Consider the following 22,870-nt stretch of genomic DNA (forward strand, 5'->3'; position numbering starts at 1 on the left):
AATAAAGAACCATCCATGAAAGGCAAATTATAGTTCAATGTAAAGCCAAACTCTTTCAAAGCACCCCCTGGACAAAATTAGTTTGGTGGCTGGCCACCACCCTCCAAAGTAAAGGATATTAATACAGATAGGGTCCTGTCTCCACACAAGTTTTTGCAACTTTTCCCTGAGAGGTAAGGCAGGGCCTTAACTGAAACAGGCGGGACAATGAGTCAGCAAGAGTGCCTCTGGACCACACACACCGAGGGCCTGCCTGCTGGCTTCATCCAGAAGGAGTGTCTTTCAACCATCCCTGAAATCTAAACATTTATCTTATCAGTTTTCTGCCTAATATCCAAGTGTCTTTTGCTTCCAACTTTATTAGTTTTCCAAAGTAATTCAATTTCCAAAAACCTCAAATTTCATGTATTACAATTTCCTGGAATTCAACCCTTTCTTGATGTGTCCATAGAGTCCACTAGTTTGTACAAGCTCTTTGCTGAAATTCAACAACAAAAGAAGTTAGGAATAGGAACCAGTTAAGACCAGAAAACTAAGTTGGAAATTCAAGCTCTATCATCCTAACATAACCACAAGGGTTTGGCAACAGGCGCCAATTAACCAAAAGGTGCACAGAGCCAGGGAAGATAGGTTCTGGCTAGGAAACTCTGACCTAAATTATGTTTTATTTAAAGAACTGCTGCAAACCTTTAATTCCAACTTCCTGAAGTTCTTACTACAGATATACTAACCCAGAGGACATACAGTAACTTTTTATTATATAATAAAATGTTAAATAACAGTGTTCTTTCCAGTGTTTGGTTTTATTTTTCATAGAACCCTTTTTCTGAATTCCTAAAAGCCATAAGAAAATTATACTTTTAATAGCTGTATAGTTTAAAATGCAAACTTTAAAAGCCTCTTAAATGTTACCAATGAAAATGTAATTTTAATGCAAGAGTTAAAGAAAAGAAACAGAAGCAAAAAAACTTATTTCCAAACGTTACATACTTGACTCCAGTGGAAAAAATAAACCCTTTACAATGAGGGGGGAAAAAAACCACACTATTCACTTTATGGAAGAAGAAAATAGTATAGAAAGTTTAAACAAATATAATTGTAAATTCTTAACAGTTCTAATAAATGTGAAATTCATGAACTAGCATAACAAGAAAATATCCATAGTTGAAAAATACATACTTTAGAATTCCGTTTGTTCCAGAATAAGCTTCTACAGCATTGATACTGGTAGGCAGCATTGTAATAATCCTGTCAGCCTTTTCAGCTACATCTGCTGGGGAAGACACTACCTTTAAAAAAAATTGCGAAGGCACGTTATTAAATTAAAATGCAAGCAGTTTCTAAAACACAAGTATATTTTGTATATGTGCTTAAGTAACAGAACACAAAAATCAAATCTTGTTTACAAATGACAAAAATAAAAAGCTTATTGTCCAAAATAAGGAGTCCATTTTTATCCATGAACCGATGCAGTTTCTGTGGAATCAAATCTACTGTTTGTTTTTAAAAATGTGAAGGGAATAAATGGGAAAAGGGCAAAATTTTAAAAATAAATATTTTTTTACAACAGAGCTGGTAGCACTACTACAGGATACTGAGTAATCAGGTGGGCAACAAAATCCATTAGCAAAATCTCAATACAAACCACCACCATCCTCTACTTTCTATTTTCAAACTAACAAAAAAGAAAAAAAAAATCACTCCATTTCACAAAAGTCAGGACAGGACATGAACACTTCCTGCAATGACAGTGAGTACTACCAGGATGTAGGGAGTTATCAGATCTCATGGGGAAACTGTATGTACAAGAGACACAGGAATAGTTATCAGGGTACCCTCTCAATTCTCCTTTCTGCTTTAAAATGACCATAAACATACTACAGAGGAAAGATGCTCTGTATATATGTGTGTGCAAGCATGCATACACACTCTCACTCACACTCTCCCCCTGCTCTCGGCTCTCTCTCTTTTTCACATGTACAGTTTGATACACATGGCCAGACAGTTGGCAACCAAAGAGGTCAGGACAGACTGAGAATGTACTATTTGACTCAAATTCTCCTTTAATAGAAGTGGAGCCCATCACCCCAATTGTCACAAAACTTTCTCTAAAGTCTTTTGTTTTTCCATGTAAAAAAAGATGAAGGACTATCAATCAAATAATTGAAGACTTCTCTCCAGGATGACTTACACATGTAAAAACTGACACTATTCAACAAGCATCATGTATGGAGAAACTGACCTGTTTTCTATCAGAAAATGTGAAGTGACGAGAAAGCATCTTAGGAATGGGAATGTCTCTGCTTTTCATGTGGTAGAAGTTTATATAACATTTTCTTTTTATCTTTTATGTGCATTTGATGAAAGTCAAAGAATGGAAAACCAAACACAGTGTGTAATCTAAATATTATTATGAGCTAGAAATAATTACATTTCAATTTTTCTTAAAATATAAGCTTCTAAATCAAATTCTGGACAAAGCAATTTCAAAAACCATTCTTTAAGTTTTCAGACAATTAGTATCCTAGCAATTTGTGTATTAAGTCCAGAGAAGAAATGTAGACCACCTCATACACTAAAACAAAACAAAGATATTCTCTCTCAATGTTGCGCTCTAACAACAATGGAACATTTTAAAGTCTACAGTGAGGTACATTCAACATGTATATTTTGATGTGTAACAGGGATAGGCCACAAAGAATTTTGAAAACTTTTTAACTTTCCATGAAATTACAAAGAAATGTTAACATGAAAACTTTTCTTACACACAAACAAATACTGAGATTCAAAAAAAGAGGTAACCATGGAAACCCATTCAAGTTTATTCAAGAAAAATACAGCTCAGTAGTAACATGAAGAGATAAGAAATGGAAGTCATAGGAGTTGTAATTCTCTACTCCTAGACTCTCAAGAACATGGTTACTTGGAGAGCCCCATTTGTTCATCTCCATTTTAGTATAGTAAATACAATGCAAATGATAGCATATCTTTCAGTGGCCTTTCCTTCTATTGTAGATCCATCTCTAGATCTTTCAGAGATATCAGTAAGTCCTGAGGTCTAAGAGTCAATTTTAGGCTTCCTCGCAGGAATTGAGTTCTCTTCCATTGAAAGAAATTCAATTTCATACAGATAACTCCTTGAGAGTCCCTAAAGGGCAGTAGCAATTAGCTTACAGATCTAAGGGTACTTCACACCTCCAAGCTTCTCATGCCCATGAACTGGCAGTGCCAATTCATCCAACTGCCAAGTGCATGGGGTGGCAAATCAGCCCCCTGCATCCCTAGCATCTGCTTCGTGGGATGCTTGGGTTTCCAGAGCACTGCTAAACCCCTCAATTATATACTAAAGTAGTGTCAAAGCTCACAGGCCTGGAAAAAACACACAATGATAGCGAAAGCTGAAATGTCACCACTATAGTGGCCATAACTGCTCCGTGTCTCATGATGACATACAATGGTATATTATAATAACAGCCTTTAATTTGCATTACAAAGGCATGTTTATCAGATAGACAAACACTCAAATAATCTTGCCATCAATGTGATGACTTCAAGACTGAAATAATTGACGAAATTTGGCCACAACTCAAAATCTAAGGGGAAAAAAAAACAACCTCTTGCCAATCTGACACTAACCACAAAAGCCTTTAGGAGCTGAACTAATTAGAGTCCCTTCAATTACATTTGCTAATTGAGTGGATAAGCAAAGACAGCATGGATCAGAGAAAAGAACACTAATTTGGGGAAGCCAGAGAACCAGGTTCAGTTGCAGCTCAGCCAAGAAGTCATGTGCTATTTTGCACAAATCACTTAACCTCTGGCTTCAGTTTCCCAATCAATCTATAAGATAAAAATAGTAATTTAGGTTATCTTTAAGGGTTTCTATCTACAAAATAAAAAAGGAAACTTGGGCAGTAACATTAAATTTAGTAACATTAAATTCAAGGATATGTGTGCCCCCCCAAGAAAGGGCTGATGGGGCTGGAACACCTGCAGGGACTCAATACAAATGGACAGCATTAGCAGGACTCACGCTGTGCAGGTCTTCAACACCTCCACATCTGTGGACAATTCCTAGCCTGGCTGACTGAATCTTGGCTCTGCTATGACTGCCCAGGCTGTCCAGACAGATCTCCTGCTAATTACAACAGCCTCATTTTTATACCATTATGAATTAAGATGAGTCTACTTTTTTTTATTATCACAATTTTGACTATAGGAAATTGGTTTCCATGTATATCTCAATATCTACAGTAAGAATTCTTACAGCCAGTTTCTCTGGACTTTACCTTAATTAATCTGTCTGCCAGGATACCTCAATGGCAACTGTGTAATATAAAGAGTAAAAGACTGGATGGATTCAAGACAAAATATGCTCTGCTGAAGGGGGGAAAAGGAAAAGGACCAAGAGTAATCTGAAGGAAATGTACCTCTCTTTTACAAATCCACTGGAAGGAGACAACTGTTGCCTAGTTGCTTTCTATGAAGAGAAAAATCTTGCTGTCTCTTCTAAGCAAAAGTCAGGAAAGTCAAGCTCAGCATTGTTTCCAAATAAATGGGTAACAGAAACTTGCAAAGAAACAATATGAACATGACCTTGTTACACCTCTACTCCAGTGGTTTTTAATCTTTGGAAGTAGAAAAACACACTGTTACTTCAAAATTGCACTACATTTGACTGACAAAAACGTTTTGTGCCTGTATCTTGAAACATCTGGTCAACAATGATGGAGCCCACTCAGCAAGAGGCTTTTAAAGTTCTTATTTAACAAGATGTGAGTGGATGCCAGATTAGAGCCCAAGAGATTTACTTAACCAAACATGTTCAGCCTTCCGATCCAGGAACAACAAAATGGTTTCCAACTTTTTAAAGGGAAAACAAAAGAGGATCTAATTAAGCCTCGTTCAACCAGAAAACTCATATGAAAATGATGCATACGTCGGGACTTTTGGCACATATCAGCATCTCCATGGAAAATCCTAGACAATGAAAATGAAGCACAAGTTGCACGCCCTTCATGCTAAGCCTTAAGTTACAAAAAGAGACGACGAGCATCTTCTTATCATAAAAGTAGGAGAGAAGGGACAGTGCAGAATAGATCCATAAAAAGGGATGCTGTCAAATGATCATATAGTTTAATTTTAATTTTCATCATTGTTCTTTCATTTAAAAGTATGTCTACAATTTTCTTCCAAAATACTTTGGACTTAATGATTCAGCCAAGACAGTGGTATAAAAGTGTGTTGAGAAACATGGTATAGATACAACAACCAGCACCACAGGAAGAGTAGCAGTGGCAGTAATAGCACTCTTCATGTGCCAGCTCCTCTAGGACTAAGAGGGAGTTATTGTTATTATCTCTATTTTATAAGATAAAGAAATTTAAGTAAAAGAGAGGTGAATAGTCTACTTGAAGCCACACAGATAGCACATAGCAGAACTGGGAGTTGGGTCCAGGCAATCTCAGGTTTTTAAAACACTACATTGACTATGTATTGATTTTTTTTATTTCTAATATATACAAGCCTAATGGTTATCATTAGTTACATTGTTATCAAAGGTGCTAAAAGTTGTGATGATGAGTTGTAGGTCAAATCTAAATTTCCAACAGAAACAAGGATACAATAACAGGATACTAAATCAGGAAAGTCCAAATTTTTAATGGAAATGTCATGTCCACAAATAACAAATTTGATAAATTATAAATGCCTCATTAGGTTAACATTTGGAGGCATAAATAAGCTAATTAGTCATGTAAAATACTGAACATGTCAAAATTTTTATTTCCTTAGTAACCCATGAAATAATTTTTTTTTTGGCAGGGGGAGGGATGCAACCCAAGGCCTCACACATACTAGGCAAGGTCTCTACCACTGAATTACACTCCCAGACCCATATGGTACTTTTTATGAGGATCTTGAAAACTAGCTGATAGCTCTTTGAGTTAGATTCCTTGAGTTAAATATTTTACAACTTTTTCATCCCTGCTAATCTCTCACTGAAAGCACAGTGAACATCAGAAATCAACTTGGCAAGGTTTTGCAATTTGGGAGATGGGGGAGATACTTTAGTTTACTTTGGCTTTCACCTCATCAGCTTCACTTAATATTGTAACATTGGTGGAAGGGTGGGGCAAGGTGAATATCTAGCATTAAAATGTCCGAATCAACTAAAATTCACCCAGAATTCTTTAACCTTTAATCCCTTCAGGGTACTGTTTTACAAAACAGCAAGAAGTTTCATGGTTTTCACATACATTTCTCATTCCAAGTCTTGTCTTTGCCTTATAGTGTAGAACGGAGTTCATTTTTTTCTTTTATCCAACACTTTAAAAAATTAAACAGCCACAAAATAATATTAGCATATTAATATATCTGAATTTATTCATTTGAATTATTGTTCATTTGAATTACTATTACCTATTAAAGGAGTGTTCCTAGAAAATCACACTCGTTCAAATGATACTGCCACCGTTCAAAATATTTTCTTAGTTGCCAACATAAATCATTTATCAATAAATAAATTTTATTTTCATTTTATTATGAAATAATAAAAAAAGAACAAGATACTTCCTCTCAGGCCCAAAGTTTCTTCACTCTCTATCTTTCTCACTTCACTCATACACATTTTATTCTCCTACCCTCCACTGCTGATACAATCAATACTCAAGTACAGACCCTTAAGACAACCAGAGATGGGAGGAAGATGAAATGTAGGTCAAGAGAATTCCATCTTCCAGGCTTCTGGGCTCAGTGTGAACCACACACAATACTTCCCACTGTGTACTGGGTGCAGAGGTCAGAGGGGCACACAAGAAGTAAAGACAAGTCTTCATTCACTAATTTCAAAGGAACAGTTAGTTATCCAGAATCCATCTTCTTTCCTTACACCCACTTACATATCACAAGGAAGAAGAAAAAGGGGCTGGGGATGTGGCTCAAGCGGTAGCGTGCTCGCTTGGCATGCGTGCGGCCCAGGTTCGATCCTCAGCACCACATACAAACAAAGATGTTGTGTCCGCCAAAATCTAAAGAATAAATACTAAAAAAATTCTCTCTCTCTCCCTCTCTCTCTCACTCTCTCTTTAAAAAAAAAAAAAAAAAAGAAGGAAAAGAAAAACCTGGTCATTAAATCTATAATCTATTATTTGTATAGTTCTCCATGAGAAATGACTCTTAATAGTTTCTTCCCCTCAAAAACTGCTTTATTAGCATATTATAGTCAAATTAATTACAATTTTAATAGAAATTTCCTTGTAATATTAATTTGGCTTGCCTCCTGAGACATATCCAACACCTTGTCACTTTCAACTCAACCTGTTTTATTCACTACTGCACTAGGTGATCTGTTAGACAAATGGCAGGTACTCAAGTGATATCTGTTGACCTAAAGTAAAATATCTCGCAAATAGAGACTAAAACTCCTCTTTTTGAAGAAATTGCTCCTTCAATCCCATTCTTATCTAGATAAATCCTATGTATTCTGCTGTCTGACTAAATGTCAGGTCTTTAAAGAGAACGCCCCTATCTGTTTTCTCACCTAAGATAATGCACATTAAAAAAATATATATGACATTTTACTTTTTTCTTTTTACCTATACAATTTGGAATCACATATTTGTGTGTTTCAATAATCTAAGACCAACTACTGATCCCCAAAGGCAAGGACTATGAATCATTCTGGGCTACAGTTCCAGTGCCTAGCACACAGAAAGTACTCAAGAAATATCTGTTAAGTTAATGACTTAATGAAGGTCATCACCTGGGATTTTGTTTGTTTGTTTTTCAGTTCTGGAAACTAAACCCAGGACCTTGTTCATATTAGACAAGAACTCTAAAGCTGAGCAATATTCCCAGCCCTGTCATCTGTTTTGCTACAGTAATCTATAGGAACTTTATAATCAGAGCAATAGAAAGTTAACTTTCTTCATTAAGAAGTGAGGAGAGGGGCTGGGGTTGTGGCTCAGTGGTAGAGCACTCGCCTAGCATGTGAGAGGCACTGGGTTCAAGCCTCAGCACCACATAAAAATAAATAAATAAAATAAAGGTACTGTGTACAACTACACTAAAAAAAAACAAACAAATAAATAAATAAATAAGTCAAGAGACTCTGACATGCCATCTGAATGGAGAGCATCAGAAGAGGAATAACAGATGTGTACAGTTGAAATGCATCTAAGGCCTTTTGTTTTTGTTTTGTTTTTTTGGTACCAAGGATTGAACCCAGAAGCACTTAACCACTGAGTCAGATCCTCAGCCCTTTTTAAATATTTTATTTAGAGAGAGGATCTCTAAGTTGCTTGGGCCTCACTAAATTGCTAAGGCTGGCTTTGAACTCACAATCCTCCTGCCTCAGCCTCCCAAGTTGCCAGGATTACAGGTACACATCATCCCGTCCTATGCATCTAAGGATTACAGAAGCTAATTTCTGGCTAACACTGGTTGACTACGTAACAAACACAATTTTAAGTTCTTTGCGCATATTGACTCATTTAATCCTCATAATATCTCCATGAAAAAAGGTATGATTATTATCCTTATTTCACACATGGGAAAACAAAGTTAGAGGTAATTTTAAAAATCTTTCCTATGTTTACACAGATTCTAAGTGGTGAAGACAAATCCCAAACCCAGGCATTCTATAGATTCCCAACATTTGCTGTATCAGTTTCCCTTGGCTGCCACAACAAATTACTATAAGCATGGTGGCTTGAAACAGAAATTTACTCTCTCACAGCTCAGAAGACCAAAGTCTAAAATCAAGGTGTCAGCAGGTCCTCACTACCTCCAAAGTCTCTAGGGGTGGGATCTTCTTTGCCTCTTCCAGCTTCAGGTGGCTCATGGAATAGCTCAGCTTGCAGTAGCATAACTCTAAAGTCCACTTCCATCTTCACATGGCATTTGTCTCTGGGTCTTTATGTCTTCTTTCCTGTCTATTGGAAGGACACTTGTGACTGGTTTTAGAGCCCACCATAAATCCAGGATGATCTCATCTCAAGATCCTTAATTTTTATCTTCAAATACCCTGTTTCTAAAAAAGTCACATTCATAGGTACCAGGAGTTAGGACTTGGATTTTTTTTTTTTTTTTTTTTTTAAGGTCATGCTGGGGATTGATCCAGGTCCTTACACATGCTAAACACATACTCCACCAATGAGCTATACCTCAAGACCTCAGTTTTTAAGTGACTTTATTGAGCCATAATTCACATACCATACAGTTTGTCCATTTAAAATGTATAATTTGAAGCCTTTTGGTATAGTTTACAGGTATGTGCTACCATCACCACAGTCGATTTCAGAACATTTTCAAGAAGAAACTCTATACCCATTAGCTATCACTCCTCTGTGTCCACCTCCACCTCATCCCCAGCACTAAGCAACAGGGTACTTTCTATCTCTATAGATTTTCTTATTCTAGACTTCTATATGAATGGACTTGTACAGAATCTGGTCCTTGAAACTGGCTTCTTTGATTTAGCATGTTTTCAGAGTTCTATATTGTAGCAAATATGAGTACATCATTCCTTTTAATTATTGAATAATATTCCATCATATAGACATAATACATTTTTTTTAACCATTCATCTATTGCTGTACATTTGGGTTGCTGCTATCTTTTGGCTGTTATGAATAATGCTGTTATACAGAAGTTTCTGTGTGGATACAAGTTTTCACTTCTCTTGTGCATATACCTATGAGTAGAATTGCTAGATCATATCATAACTCTATACTTAGTTTTCTTAGGAACTCCTACTAAGTAGCTATACCATTTTACATTTTATGAGGGTTCTAATTTCTTCACATCCTCACCAAAACTTGCTGTTCTCTAATGTTTTTATTCTAGCCATCCTAGTATGCATACCTCGTGGTTTTGACTGCACTTCTCTGATGACTAATGATGTTGAGAATCTTTTTGTGTGTTTACTGGACATTTGTATAACTTCCTTGAAGAAACACTTCTTCAGATATTTTGCCCATTTAATTACCTGCCTTTTATGTTTGGGTTATAAGACTTCTGTTATGGTTTATCTACACCATATGAAGAGTCCCCCAAAAGCTCATGTGTGAGAAACAATGCAAAAATTTTCAGGGGTGAAATGATTGGATTATAAAAGCTTGCTGGCCACAACTGAGAGTGGATTAACTGGACAGTAACTATAGGTATGTAGGGTGAAGCTAGAGGAAATAAGTTAATGGGGGTGTGCCTTTAGAGTTTATATATTATCCTTGGTAAGCAGAGCTCTCTCTCCTTCCAGGTTGCCATGTCCTGAGCTGCTTTCCTCCATCGTGCCCTTTCACCTTGATGTTCTGCCTCTCCTTGGCTCCAGAGCTATGCATTCAATCAACCATAAACTGAATCTCTAAAACCATAAGCCAAAATAAATCTTTCCTCCTCTAAGTTGTTCTTTTCAGGTCTTTTGTTCATAGCAATGAAAAAGGCAACTAAAACAACTTCTTTATATATTCAAGATATAAGTCCCATATCAGATATAAATATTTATCAGATTCTGTGGATTGCCTTTTCACTTGCTTGATGGTGTTCTTTAGAGCACAAGTTTTTACTTTGATGCAGTCCAATTTATCTGTTTTTAATTTTATTGCTCATATTCTTTTTTTTTTTTTAAAGAGAGTGAGAGGGGGAGGGGGAGGAAGAGAGAGAGAGAGAGAGAATTTTTTTTTTAATATTTATTTTTTAGTTATCGGCGGTCACAACATCTTTGTTTGTATGTGGTGCTGAGGATCAAACCCGGGCCGCACGCATGCCAGGCGAGCGCGCTACCGCTTAAGCCACATCCCTAGCCCCTGTTGCTCATATTCTTGCTGTCAGATCTAAAAATTCTTTGCCAAATCCAAGATCATGAATAATTACTCCTGTGTCTTCTATTAAGATATACTTAACCTCTGTATACCCACTTAACAACCCATTATAATGGATAATTATTAATTAATTCCAACAAACTCCAAGAGTACAGAACCACACATTAAAGAGAGAATGGGACAGGGGATATATGATCAGTGACCTGAGACTACGTATTCAAAAAGCATCTAGGCACTTTATTTTTCAGAAACCTAGTTTATAAATAGATAACAAGCTGCTTTATTTCAGAATCAAGGAAGATGCTCCAAAATATCTGATACATTAATTTCACTATTTAGTGACTATGCACCATGTAATTAAGAGCCAAAGCTCTGAAGTCAAAGACAAATCTTTGTTTAGATCCTGGCTCTTGCTATTCACCCACTGTATACCTTGGGATATTATTTAATTTCCCCACAAATGAGTTTCCTGATAATAAAATGATAAAATTAGATAAGATAAAATGTTACAAAGATAAAAAATAGTTGGAAAAAGACCTGACACACAAGAGGTGCTCACTAAATATTAGAGTTTTTCCTTTCCCTTTTATTGTAAATATCTCCTATAATCACGGATAAGCCTTATTCTTAAAGTAGGCTTGCCTCATACCTACCTAAGATTAACAAAGAACAAGAATTTTGTTGGGAAATGGAGATAAGGGGGTAACTTCGGAATATGAGATAATTCAGGCAGAGCATCAGAAATATCTGGAATCTAGGAAGAAGCAGAAAAGATTCACAAAGTAGTGACAATCATTTTAGTTATTCCATAGGTAAGGTCTAAAGGCTATAGGCATAAAGGGAAAAGTAACAGCAATAATAATAACTTAAAAGGCCATGAGCTTCTGCTTTGCCAGTCCAGGTATCTTTCTCTTTAGTTAAATTCTGAATTTAATTGAAGATATTTCCTCAGTTTAGAGACTAAGTAGCACTGCTACTCTTACAAATGTATAAACCATTATAAAATGACAACACCACAGATGTGTTATTTCTAAAAGTAAAATCAATCTCTTCAAAATAACTGCTAATTGATTCATCTCAGACTGAATAACAACTTAAAATGTTTACCATATCTGAAGATGGCAAAGGGCCACTTTTCCAGATTTTCTAGCAAAATTTTTGATCAACTCTTTCAAACAAGGTTACTAAGTTTCTAAGTTACTTCAGGTCATCTACAAGCCTATTGCACTAGGAGGACAGGGTCGGTTATCACAGACTACATGGGCGTAAGTAAGCTTCAATGTTACTAACAAGTTCCAAGATCGCACTGACATTCTCATACCAGACTGCTGCCATTTCCAGACAGCTTACAACCATGGGAGGAAGAATATACAGGATGTCCAGTTATGCAAATGGATTCTAAGTTACCTAAATCTGTCCTTTATCTGGGCATTGCATTTCACAGTATTCACTTTCAAGTCTATCATCCAGAAGTTGACTGTTAAATTTTGTTTTTATTTATTTATTTTTGGTAACAGGCATTGAACCAGGGACACTTGACCACTGAGCCACATCCCTAGCCCTTTTTTATATTTTATTTAGAGACAGAGTCTCACTAGGTTGATGAAAATGACTCTGAACTCATGATCCTCCTGCCTCAGCCTCCCAAGCCCTTGGGATTACAGGTGTGCACCACTGCACCCAGCTAAATTTTATTTTTCTCTCATCTTTTTCTATAGTTCTCAGGAGATTTATAGATTTTTCCTAGTTCTGGGATCACATTCTACCTTCCATTACCACTCTACAACTTGCTCCCTATCTAAAAAAATCAAAACTCTAAATTCAGATACTAACACATGGTCTTTTGTCATCTGAGTTACTAATAAAGTTCAATAAATCCAAACAATATACAAGACTTAACCAACAGATGCTATCATTCAACATGATAAACTCCAATCTCCAAATTCTTGAAACACAAATGGTAGCCTCCTAAAACAACACTCTAGAGATCTTTTATAACTCAACTCTTCACTATAACACACAGTGTTTTTAGGTCATCTCCAGGTTTATAGCCAATAGCTAAAAGGTATTCACAAAGTGCTATCATAAAGTATTTACAAAATATATTCACATATATTCTCTCATTGGAGTTTCACAGTCTAATGACATAGGTTTTCATCATGCACATTTTACAAATGAGGACACCATCAGACGTAAGTAACTTGCCACCATTAAGACAGCATGTAACTATCTGATCCAGGACTCAAGATAAGTTTTGTATCTCTAAGACCATTCTAAGACAATCTTGCCTGTCTTTCACTAACTTGGAAGGCTATTTCCACTAAATGAACTGCTTTAACAGCATAATCAATAAAGTTACTACTTCGGGAAACTAGTAGGGCAAAACAAAACCCTCTGACCAAATTTGGGAAATGTTCCAGGTCACCTATTAAAGGACAGATAGACCCTCTTCCCCCAAGTAGCTAATGGAAGTGCTCCTTTCTTGTATATCTGGATCCTGAAAAAATGTTAAATAGCTAATGAAATAAAGTTAACAATGAATTAGGTTTACAACTTCACTGGGTATACTTCCAAGAAGATGTGACTTATTTGAATGTACATTCTGGTTTTTGGTTTTATTTTAATACTGGGGATTAAACCCAGGGGTGCTTTACCACTGAGCTACATCCCCAGTTCTTTTTTTACTTTTTATTTTGAGATAGTTACTGAGGCTGGTCTTGAACATGCAATACTCCTACCTCCACCTTGCAAGTTGCTGGATTACAGGTGTGAGCCACTGTACCTGGCATACATTCATTTTTAATTATCAAAATCTAAAACAATATGCAAAAAAGACCTTACCTGTTCACCTGCCTCTTGAAACTCTTTGCATGCATCAGGGAATACATCATAAATAATGAGCGGATAACCATGTTTCATGAGGTTTTTTGCCATTGGATTCCCCATGTTGCCCAGTCCAATGAATCCAACTGGAGTCTTAGAAGCCATTGACCTAGAACACACTGATTTCAATATATTACTTTCAATAGGGGCAGATAAAATTTTTCATTGTAAACATTCTTTCAGTATTTATAAGTCAGTTGTCATTTATGTTTACTATAAAAGACACTTCTAAAAGAGTAGTTTAAAAATAATAACCTAACCCCATTTAAAGGCATCAACAATGTGCAAGCAAATTTTACTTCTAATTATTTAGTTCTCCATGAAACATTCACAAAGTTTAAGCAATCTTTTCTATTTTCTACCTCTATAACATCTTTTTGCCATTTTGAACAATAAATTTAAAAATGTTATCATTTGTAAATCTCCTCTTGTCAGTTACCCACAACGTAAAGCATTTTAGTTCCTTATATCTATATTATCTCCGGTAATGATATGGGTAAGGCCTACACCTAGGACAGATCTTAGGTTGGAGGTGTAGCTTAGTGGTAAAACATATGCTTAACAAGCCAAGACCATATGTTCAATAACCAAAATTTAAAAAGAAAAAAAAAAATCTTAATATAATGTTAAATCTAGGAGAATATATTTCAACCAAAGTTACTACTTTACAAAAGTGGTCCTAGGGGAGGGGAGGAGAAAGGAGGCGAGGTAAATGCTTCCATGGGCTTTAAATAGCAAAGGTAACAATATCAGGACCTGGGCTCAACAACTTTGCACCTTCAGAAAAGAGGGATTTCCAGAGGTGGCAAGAAAATGAAGGGAGGGAAGGAGGGTGGCAAGGGAAGGAGGAGGGAGGGAAAGGGGGGCTCTTTAACTATATACAAGACTGGTTTTTGTTTCTCATAAAATTACACTGGGGGCACATTATTCAAAGTAAAGTTTTAGAGTAAAAAAAAGTTTTATCCTACCACAAAAATAACATTAGATACAACGTCTTAGTCTTTAGAACTCCACTCAACCAACACCACTCAACAAATATTCATTGCATATGAAGTACTGAGGAGCTCTGGAGCAGACAAAGCAAGGTGGGGTCCTTGCCCTGGAAAAGCTCCATCAAAGGAAGGAAGAAAGAGAAATAACTCCACTTGCCCTTTCATTTGCCAGTTTTCTTTTCATTTTTTCTTTGAAAGACTCCAGTTTCAAAATTGTTTAGTACAACAACTAATCAGTCACCCTGTCATGTTACAGATCCTCTCAAATGATTGATTCCTGTTCTTCCTTGAACTTAATCTGAATATGACATTTTTCTAAAAGTAAATTATTTGAAGCTCTAATGCTTAAGAAATAGGGGCCTTATTGGGTTAGAAGCATATTTAAATCATTTTAATTTGATTATTGTCTCTACCACTTTTATTAAATGTGAGTGTCAAGTAAGATCAAGCAAGATCACCATTACTAGTGCTAAGTTTACATGCTGAGTAAAAACAGGATCCCTCTGCCTGATTTTCTGGCCACAGGGGTTCAATGACAAAGAAATGACACTTATCTAAAAATAAATTTTATTTTGAAATTAAACAGAATGAGAGGCATACATTATAAGAGGATTATTATTATTCTTTTGTACCAGGGAATGAACCCAGGGGTGCTTAACCACTGAGCCATCCTAAGCCCTTTTTTATATTTTTATTTAGAGACAGGGTCTCAGTAGGTTGCTCAGTGCCTCACTAAATTGCTGAGGCTGGCTTTGAACTCATGATCCTCCTACCTAAGCCTCCAGAATCGCTGGGATTACAGGTGTAGACCACTGCACTTGGCTTGTAAAAGGATTCTGATGCTCATAAGCACACTGACAAAAATGGCCTGAGAGAAAATTTAGTCCTATTATTCCAGACTATCGTGTTAAGGTTGGAAAGGTATAATTTTAAAAAATTCTATTCTATTTGATAATTTTTACATTTTTTAATATTTATTTTTTAATTTTAGGTTGACACAATATTTTCATTTTATTTTTATGTGGTGTTGAGGATCAAACCAGTGCCTCATGCATGCTAGATGAGCACACTACCAATGAGCCACAACCCCAGCCCCTGGAAAGGTATAATTTAAAAATCTAGGGCTGGGGATGTGGCTCAGTGGTACAGCGCTTGCCTTAGGAAGTGTGAGGCACTGGGTTCAATTCTCCGCACCACATATAAATAAAGTCCACTGACAACTAAAAAAAAAAAAAAAAAAATCTAAAAACATTAGAAACTAAGACGACTATATTTTAAAGGCCATTAATTTAGCAGGCAACTATTTTAGGTCAAACATGTCAGTATGACAAGGACAAATCGTAAATCTTTCCCATACTCAACAAATATTAAGCAACTATGCACATGTCCCACGCCAGATGACATGGAAGACACTAATGAAACACAGTTCTTGCCTTTAACAGCCTTAAAATCCAAGATGATGTACACTATGCAATCTAATACTAATATAAGACAGTCGGGATAAAATATTGTTTAAAAATACTACTAAAAGAGAAGGAAAATTCATGATCTGGGAAACTTGAAGAAAGAAGCATTTGACCTGGGTATTCTAGAATAGGTAATATTTCAAATAGGGAGAACAGAAAGGAAGTAAATGTCAGAGAAAAAGAACATGAGCATATGCAAGGAACTAGGAAAGCCAGAAGTGAATGATAACAGTAATCATTAATGTTTGTTGCAAATTTACTACATGCCAGACACTGAAAACTTTATAGATAACATTGTCATTATACACTATCATCTTTCAGTAAATACCTAAGAATTTATTAAATTGTAACATCAATATTCAAATGAGGTCAGTATGACTAGATTCTTCAATTGTATGACACTGTCCTCCATTCTTCCTATGGCATTCCCAAAGAAATGAAACAGTAGATTTAAATTAGAAGAAATAATGTGACCATAATATGGAAGACTAAAGCATGCTAAACAATGTGACTGCATTTTGGAGGCAAGAGATAGTTATTGAAGGGTGGGATAAAGAAATGATATGATCACACTTATGCTTTAGAAAGAGAAATGAGGCAGCATTATACAATAGATGAACTGGAGGAAAGAGTCTGAATTCAAGAAGACCAATATAAAAGTAATAGAAATCCTCTAGATCTTAGTTCAGGCTGCTACAACAAATATTCAGGCTGTTGTGGCTTAAACAATAGTTCTGAAGGAAAGTCCAAAATGAAGGTAAGAAAGAAGCCAGAGGGCTGGGGATGTGGCTCAAGCGATAGCACGCTCGCCTGGCATGCGTGTGGCCCGGGTTCAATCCTCAGCACCACATACAAACAAAGATGTTGTGTCTGCCAAAAACTAAAAAATAAATATTAAAAATTCTCTCTCTCTCTCTCTTTAAAAAAAGAAAGAAAGAAAGAAAGATGCCAGAACAAGTGTCTTGGTTTGCAAATGGCCATTCTCTTTGTATTCTCACAAGGCAGAAAAAGAAAGGACACGAGCTCATGTCTCTGATTATATAAGCTCTAATTTTATGACCTAATTCCCTCCCAAAGGTCCCACCCTTCAAATCCATCACCTTAAAGGTATGAATTCCAATCTATGAATCTTGAAGATATACAAACATTCTGTCCATAAAAGACAGCTAACAGGTAGTAACTATGGGGAAAGACAAATAGGAAAAATTATTCAAAGACAGACCTAAAAAAAAGTAACAAATTGGATTATGGGCTGAAACAAGGCAAAGGCCAAAAATGACACTGAAAGAATAGTAGTATCAATACCCTAGGTAGAGAAATAAAAAAGGAGAGTTGGCTTAGTTTTAAATAGGGTAACTATGAGCTGTCGTGAGGTCAAAGATGTCCAGCAAACTTAGAAACATTATAACCAAGGCTGTAGGGACAGGACAAGAAAAGTTCCCATAGTAAGGATGAGAAAAGAGAGAGACAGACAGAGACAGAGAGAAAGAGAGGGGAAGATCTGTTGACCATCTATTTCAAAATTAGAGTTGAAATTGTGAGAGTCAGCAAACTAAACAAGAACAAAGAGGCTGAAGCCCAAAGGTTGAACTTCTTTGAAGTTCAGGGAATAAATACACTTAGAAGTCAAAAAGATAAAACCAACCATGAAAATGACACAGATGTTAGAATTAAAAATTATTATAACTGTGGTCCAAACATTTCAAAAGTAGAGATATGGAAGATAGTTTTAAAAATCCAAATGTAAATTAATTGAGATGAAATCTTCAATGTGTAAGATGAAAATTACACTGGAAGATTAGCAGCAGAATACATACTGTGGAAGAAAAGATCAATAACTTCACTGGCACAGCAAAAGAAACTACCCAAAGCAAAACAGAGAAAAAAATAATTCTAAAAATGAGAAGAGCATTAATGAGCTGAGACAGTTTAACCAGCCAAATGCATATGCAATGGGAGTCCTCAAAATAGAAAAGTGAAGAAAGAATACTATGGGAAGAACTAATGGCATTATGGGAAGACCCACTGGCCAAAACTCTTCCAAATTTGTTAAAAACTATAAACTCCATGCCTCCAAGAAGCTTAATGAATCCCAATACAACAAATAAGAAAACTATGCCAAGACACATCAGAATCGAAATGCTAAAAGCAGCCAGAGGGAAAGCATGGAAGCAGATTTCTTATCAGAAATATACAACTGGAGCAACATCTTTAAAATATTGAGGGGGAAAAAACTGTCAAGCTAGAAATCTGAAACCAGTAAAAATATACAAATATTCTTATTTATATATACAAAGATGCACAAGGAAATTTAAGGCAGTGGTACCAGATGCATTCACTATCTTGACTGTGATGATGGTTTCTCAGGTACCTAGACATCAAACTTACCAAATTGTAGAGTTTAAATAGATGTGGTTTACTGTACATCAACTACATTGCAAATAGCTGTTTTTAAAACATCAACATCATACACTTAGAACATTATAAAAACATTAGAGTTCTCAATTTTAAATAATATAAAGAAAGTAATATATCAATCAAATGTGATGTATGAAACCTGAGTAAATCCTGATTTGGAAAAAAAACTATAAAAGACATTCATAAGAAGGAGAGAGTCAAATAGTAAATTATTTTTAGCTTTGCAAGCCATAAGGCTTGTGTCACAACTGTACTACTCATCCATTCTAGTTTGAAAGCAGCTATAGGCAATACAAATATAACTGGGTGTGCCTGTATTCTGATACATCTTTATTTATAAAACTTTAAAGTTTTATAAACTTTATTTATAAAAACAGGTTATTATACACTAAATTCTGAATAACAAATATATAGTTTATTGTAGAACTGTTTGTTACAACAGAAAACCCACAAATAATTAAATAACTGCAAATAGGCCACTTAATTCATAATATGCATTAAAAGGATACTTGATAATTTATATTAAATGCAATGTAAATTATACCAATATTTAAAAGAATATGATATATATATCTAAAAGCATAGGGAAAATTTCCAAGACAAGTTATTGAGTGGGGGGGTGGGAGGCAAGATGCAAAACTTTATAAATAATATATAGTGTTCTTATTTTTCTGGTTTTCTATATAGATATATAATGAATTGCAGTTACACCTGGAGAGTTAGACTAATGGATCAGATTTGAAGAAAAGATTCTGACTTTTTATATCCTTTTGAGTTTTTATCACATATACATAACTTTTATAACTACTTTCACAAGAAAATGAACTGGCATACAATGAGTGCTGAATAAGCAGTATGTGAATAAATAACTACTAACCAGAAAGGTTTCATCAAAGTGTTTATGGGGATAAAAGCCAGTCCTATCACAATTACAGAGAAACTAAGGTGACAAAGTGGATCCAGCAAAGGTAAACCATTGCAGCAACCATTACATATTGCAGGTTGACTCCCAAGTTCAGGGTCAGGTTCCAAACTGCCTAAACCAGTACATGGTAATGCCATTTCTGCCAAATGTCTGGTTCAGGGGCTGCCAGCCCTAAGTCAAAGCTGTGGGAAATCTGAAAATGTAACAATAAATGAACAAGACAAAGTATTGCATTCAATCAGCAAACTTCTGTGACTCTCCATATCACTACCGAGGTGGCAGCCAGAGGGATGGCACAAACCAAAGGCAATGGATATTACCCAGAACTAAAGCAGAAGACTGAAAAAAATATTAGGATACTATCAAAGGCATCAGTGAAACTGCTAATTATAAATAAGTTTGAGGTTGGATATAAATCTAGAAAGGTACTTAATGAAATAAGACGAAAAAGTGTGTCCATGTATTAGAGGGTGACAAGGAGGAGTCAAAGACAAGGTGTAATAATGATGCTGGTTGGTTAACAGAATGAGAATCATAGAGTTAAATCAATCAGATGACTGGTTCTTGTGTAATCCTAGCAAGAAAAATTCTGCCAAATTCTGTGATAAGACCTAGAAGAACTGAAGTAGAATGCTGATGTTGCTGAGGTTGAGGCCATCAAGAACAATAAGGCCCATGTTGATGAGCCAACATGAATACCAATGAAGATGATGCTTTCAATGATAGACTCAGTTATCTTTAAAGGGTGGTAATATAACTAGCTGAGCTGATATCAAAAGAGAAGTTGTTTATTGATGGTGATAATATTTAAAATCAACAAGAGTGTCTACTGTCTATCAACAAGAGGACCTACATGAGAAAATGATTATAAAGGTTACTTGAGATAATGTATTTAAAGCATTAAGCAATGTTTAGCACACGATAGTCAATAAATATTAGTTCCTTTTATTAACAATAATCATGAAGTAGCACTATGGGACAAGTCCTATGCCAAATGCCCCTTTTTGCTTGCCCAGTGGGTTAGAAGAAAGAAACAGAGAGAATAAAGAACGTATAGATGCATTTAGATAATGAACCATATATGGGAAAAGACAACATTTAGCGAAAATTAAGCAAGAAAAGGAGTGTTTGGCAAATAAAGAAGAATTTGCTCCAAAAGGGCAGAAATCCAAAGGAATATAATGGCATTATGATTACTCTAAAAATTTTCAAACCTAAAGAATACATCTTCCTTTAAGTAAGTCCTGACAGTAGTATGTGGAAATAGCAAAGTTAGACTGCAGATATATAAAGCTGGAGTAAAAAAAAAAAAAAATCAGACAACATAATAAAAAGGTGATATTCATTGATCAACTGGTAAACTAGCTAGAAAATTTGGCAACATTAGTTTCTAAATTTAAAGATGCAAGTTTACAGATTTTGATCTCTCAAATGTAACATGATCCAAAGTTATCCATTTCTTCGTAGTCTAAAATGCCAACAAAAATCATCTAAATTTCAAAATTAAGGTGTGGTATTAACTGATAACTTTTATGTTTTTTTAATAATAAATTATATGGATCCTTAGAACATTGCCATCCTTATGTTATAAACATGTAACACACTATGAAGGTAAATAGCCTACAAAATTCAGAGCACTAAATAATGTTACTATTTTTTAAAGTATTTTTTTAGTTGTAGATGGGGCACAATATCTTTATTTATTGGTTTATATGTGGTGCTGAGGATGGAACCCAGTGCCTCACACATGCAAGGCAAGCGCTCTACCACTGAGCTATAGCCCCAGCCCTAAATAATGTTACTATTTAATCATGGTTCTTTTTAGTAATGTCCCTAAACTCCAAATCTACATGTGAAGTTTTTTTTCTATCGTTTAAGATTTGAACCTCAAAAGAGTTAACTGTTTTGTAGTAAACTAAAATCAACATGAGTGTTTAAAACAATTCCACAGAATAAAAAACAATTGTTGATCCGTTTTAAACATTTCATCACAAAAGAACTATTTAAAAGTTTTTCATAAATCTATATTCTTACAACAACTTTGTGCCAAAAAACCTAAAGATCATATGCCAAAGTAGTCTAACCAGCATTGTGAGGTAGGTCCTTCCAATTTATAAAAACAAGTATTATAGTCTTAGGCCTCAGATTCTTCTACCAGGAATTGTAAAAACCTTCACAACTCTTTAAGAGTTCTTTCAAATATCATTAGAACATCTGGTAAAATCACTAAACAGCAAATACATCTTACTCATCTAATGAAATATGAAAGACTTGTGAGTTTCCTCTCTTGGAGGGCAGGAGATGGGGGCTATTGAGGTCCAAACAAGGTCTAGTGCATGCTCTACTGCTGAGCTACAACCCCAACCCCATTAGTAAAGCTTTGTTAATCCTGAATATGATCATACTAAACACTGCATCGTTAAAACTCAATTTTACAGAAACACAAGGGCAGTATCCCCACAAATCAACATTTTTTCAATATAAGAGGAGCCCTGGCGTCCTAGAAAATGTAGGCACTAAGAAGAATCAAGGACTACTTTTTAGATCCTGCTGGGGAGATCCTAATTTATTTATCCAAAAAGGGTCTCAGGTTCCTCAGGGGAAAAATGAAGGACTGAATTAGTTTTCTGTGGATCTTTATGTAGCTCTCAAAACTGCCTATTCCTAAGTCCCTGGTTAGTGTTCAAAAACTTCTAACTGTATGGGGGAAGGACTCTGGAAAGGTTCAATTTGGCTGGCAGCAGTTACAGAAGAGGGGTAAATCCACCCTGCTAGTCAAGGGTGACAAACTTTGCTGGAATGCTGGGATGTTATTCATCCATCTCTCCCAATTACGGTGGTTAAACACAAACCGTTGTGGGCCTGAGAGTGTTTTCACTGACTGTGCAACCTGGGACGTCAGGATGGGCAGGGGTCGCCGGGGTGAATGCGGGGTCGCCCCTACTGCTTGGTCCTCCAAATGTCCTCGGAGCTCCAAAGAAGCATGTCCTGGGCCCAAATACTCCTCCCTTCACCCCAAGTCCTTGCCCACCCCTTCCTAAGTTCTGAACCCCGCACATCTGGAGCCAGGTGAGGGGACTGAGGCAGAAGAGACAGAACTACAGGCAGGAGGGGTGGCCGCAGTGGAGGCCAGGACTTTGGAAAAAGTCAAAATTTTGTTTTTTAAACCCCAACCCAACCGCAGCAACCTTGGGTGAAAAGACCTCTTCAGCCCTCTGGTCGCCAGTAGCCGGCGGCCAGGCGAGAACCTGGGGAAGAGGCGCGAGGTCCTTACCCGCTGCAAGGCTGGCTGCTGCCGGCCGCTGCCTGTGGCTCCAGTACCGGAGGCCGGAGGTGGCTCCTCGGAGCCGCAAGGAAGCTGCCATG

At 36.1% G+C, this 22,870-nt stretch overlaps 1 protein-coding gene across 1 annotated transcript in view; it reads right to left on the bottom strand.

The window, feature by feature from the left end:
* Positions 1 to 22,870, bottom strand: part of Hibadh (3-hydroxyisobutyrate dehydrogenase) — a 105,174-nt gene extending 82,304 nt beyond the window's left edge. Inside the window, exons 1-3 of the mRNA XM_015490174.1 lie at positions 22,779 to 22,870; positions 13,662 to 13,822; positions 1,180 to 1,289 (exon numbers count right to left, since the gene is read on the bottom strand). Of these exons, the coding sequence (XP_015345660.1) occupies positions 1,180 to 1,289; positions 13,662 to 13,822; positions 22,779 to 22,869 (362 nt within the window). The 5' untranslated portion in view covers position 22,870. The remainder of the gene's footprint in view (positions 1 to 1,179; positions 1,290 to 13,661; positions 13,823 to 22,778) is intronic.

Source organism: Marmota marmota, unplaced genomic scaffold (assembly GCF_001458135.2).
Source record: "Marmota marmota marmota unplaced genomic scaffold, marMar, whole genome shotgun sequence".
NCBI lineage: Eukaryota > Metazoa > Chordata > Mammalia > Rodentia > Sciuridae > Marmota > Marmota marmota.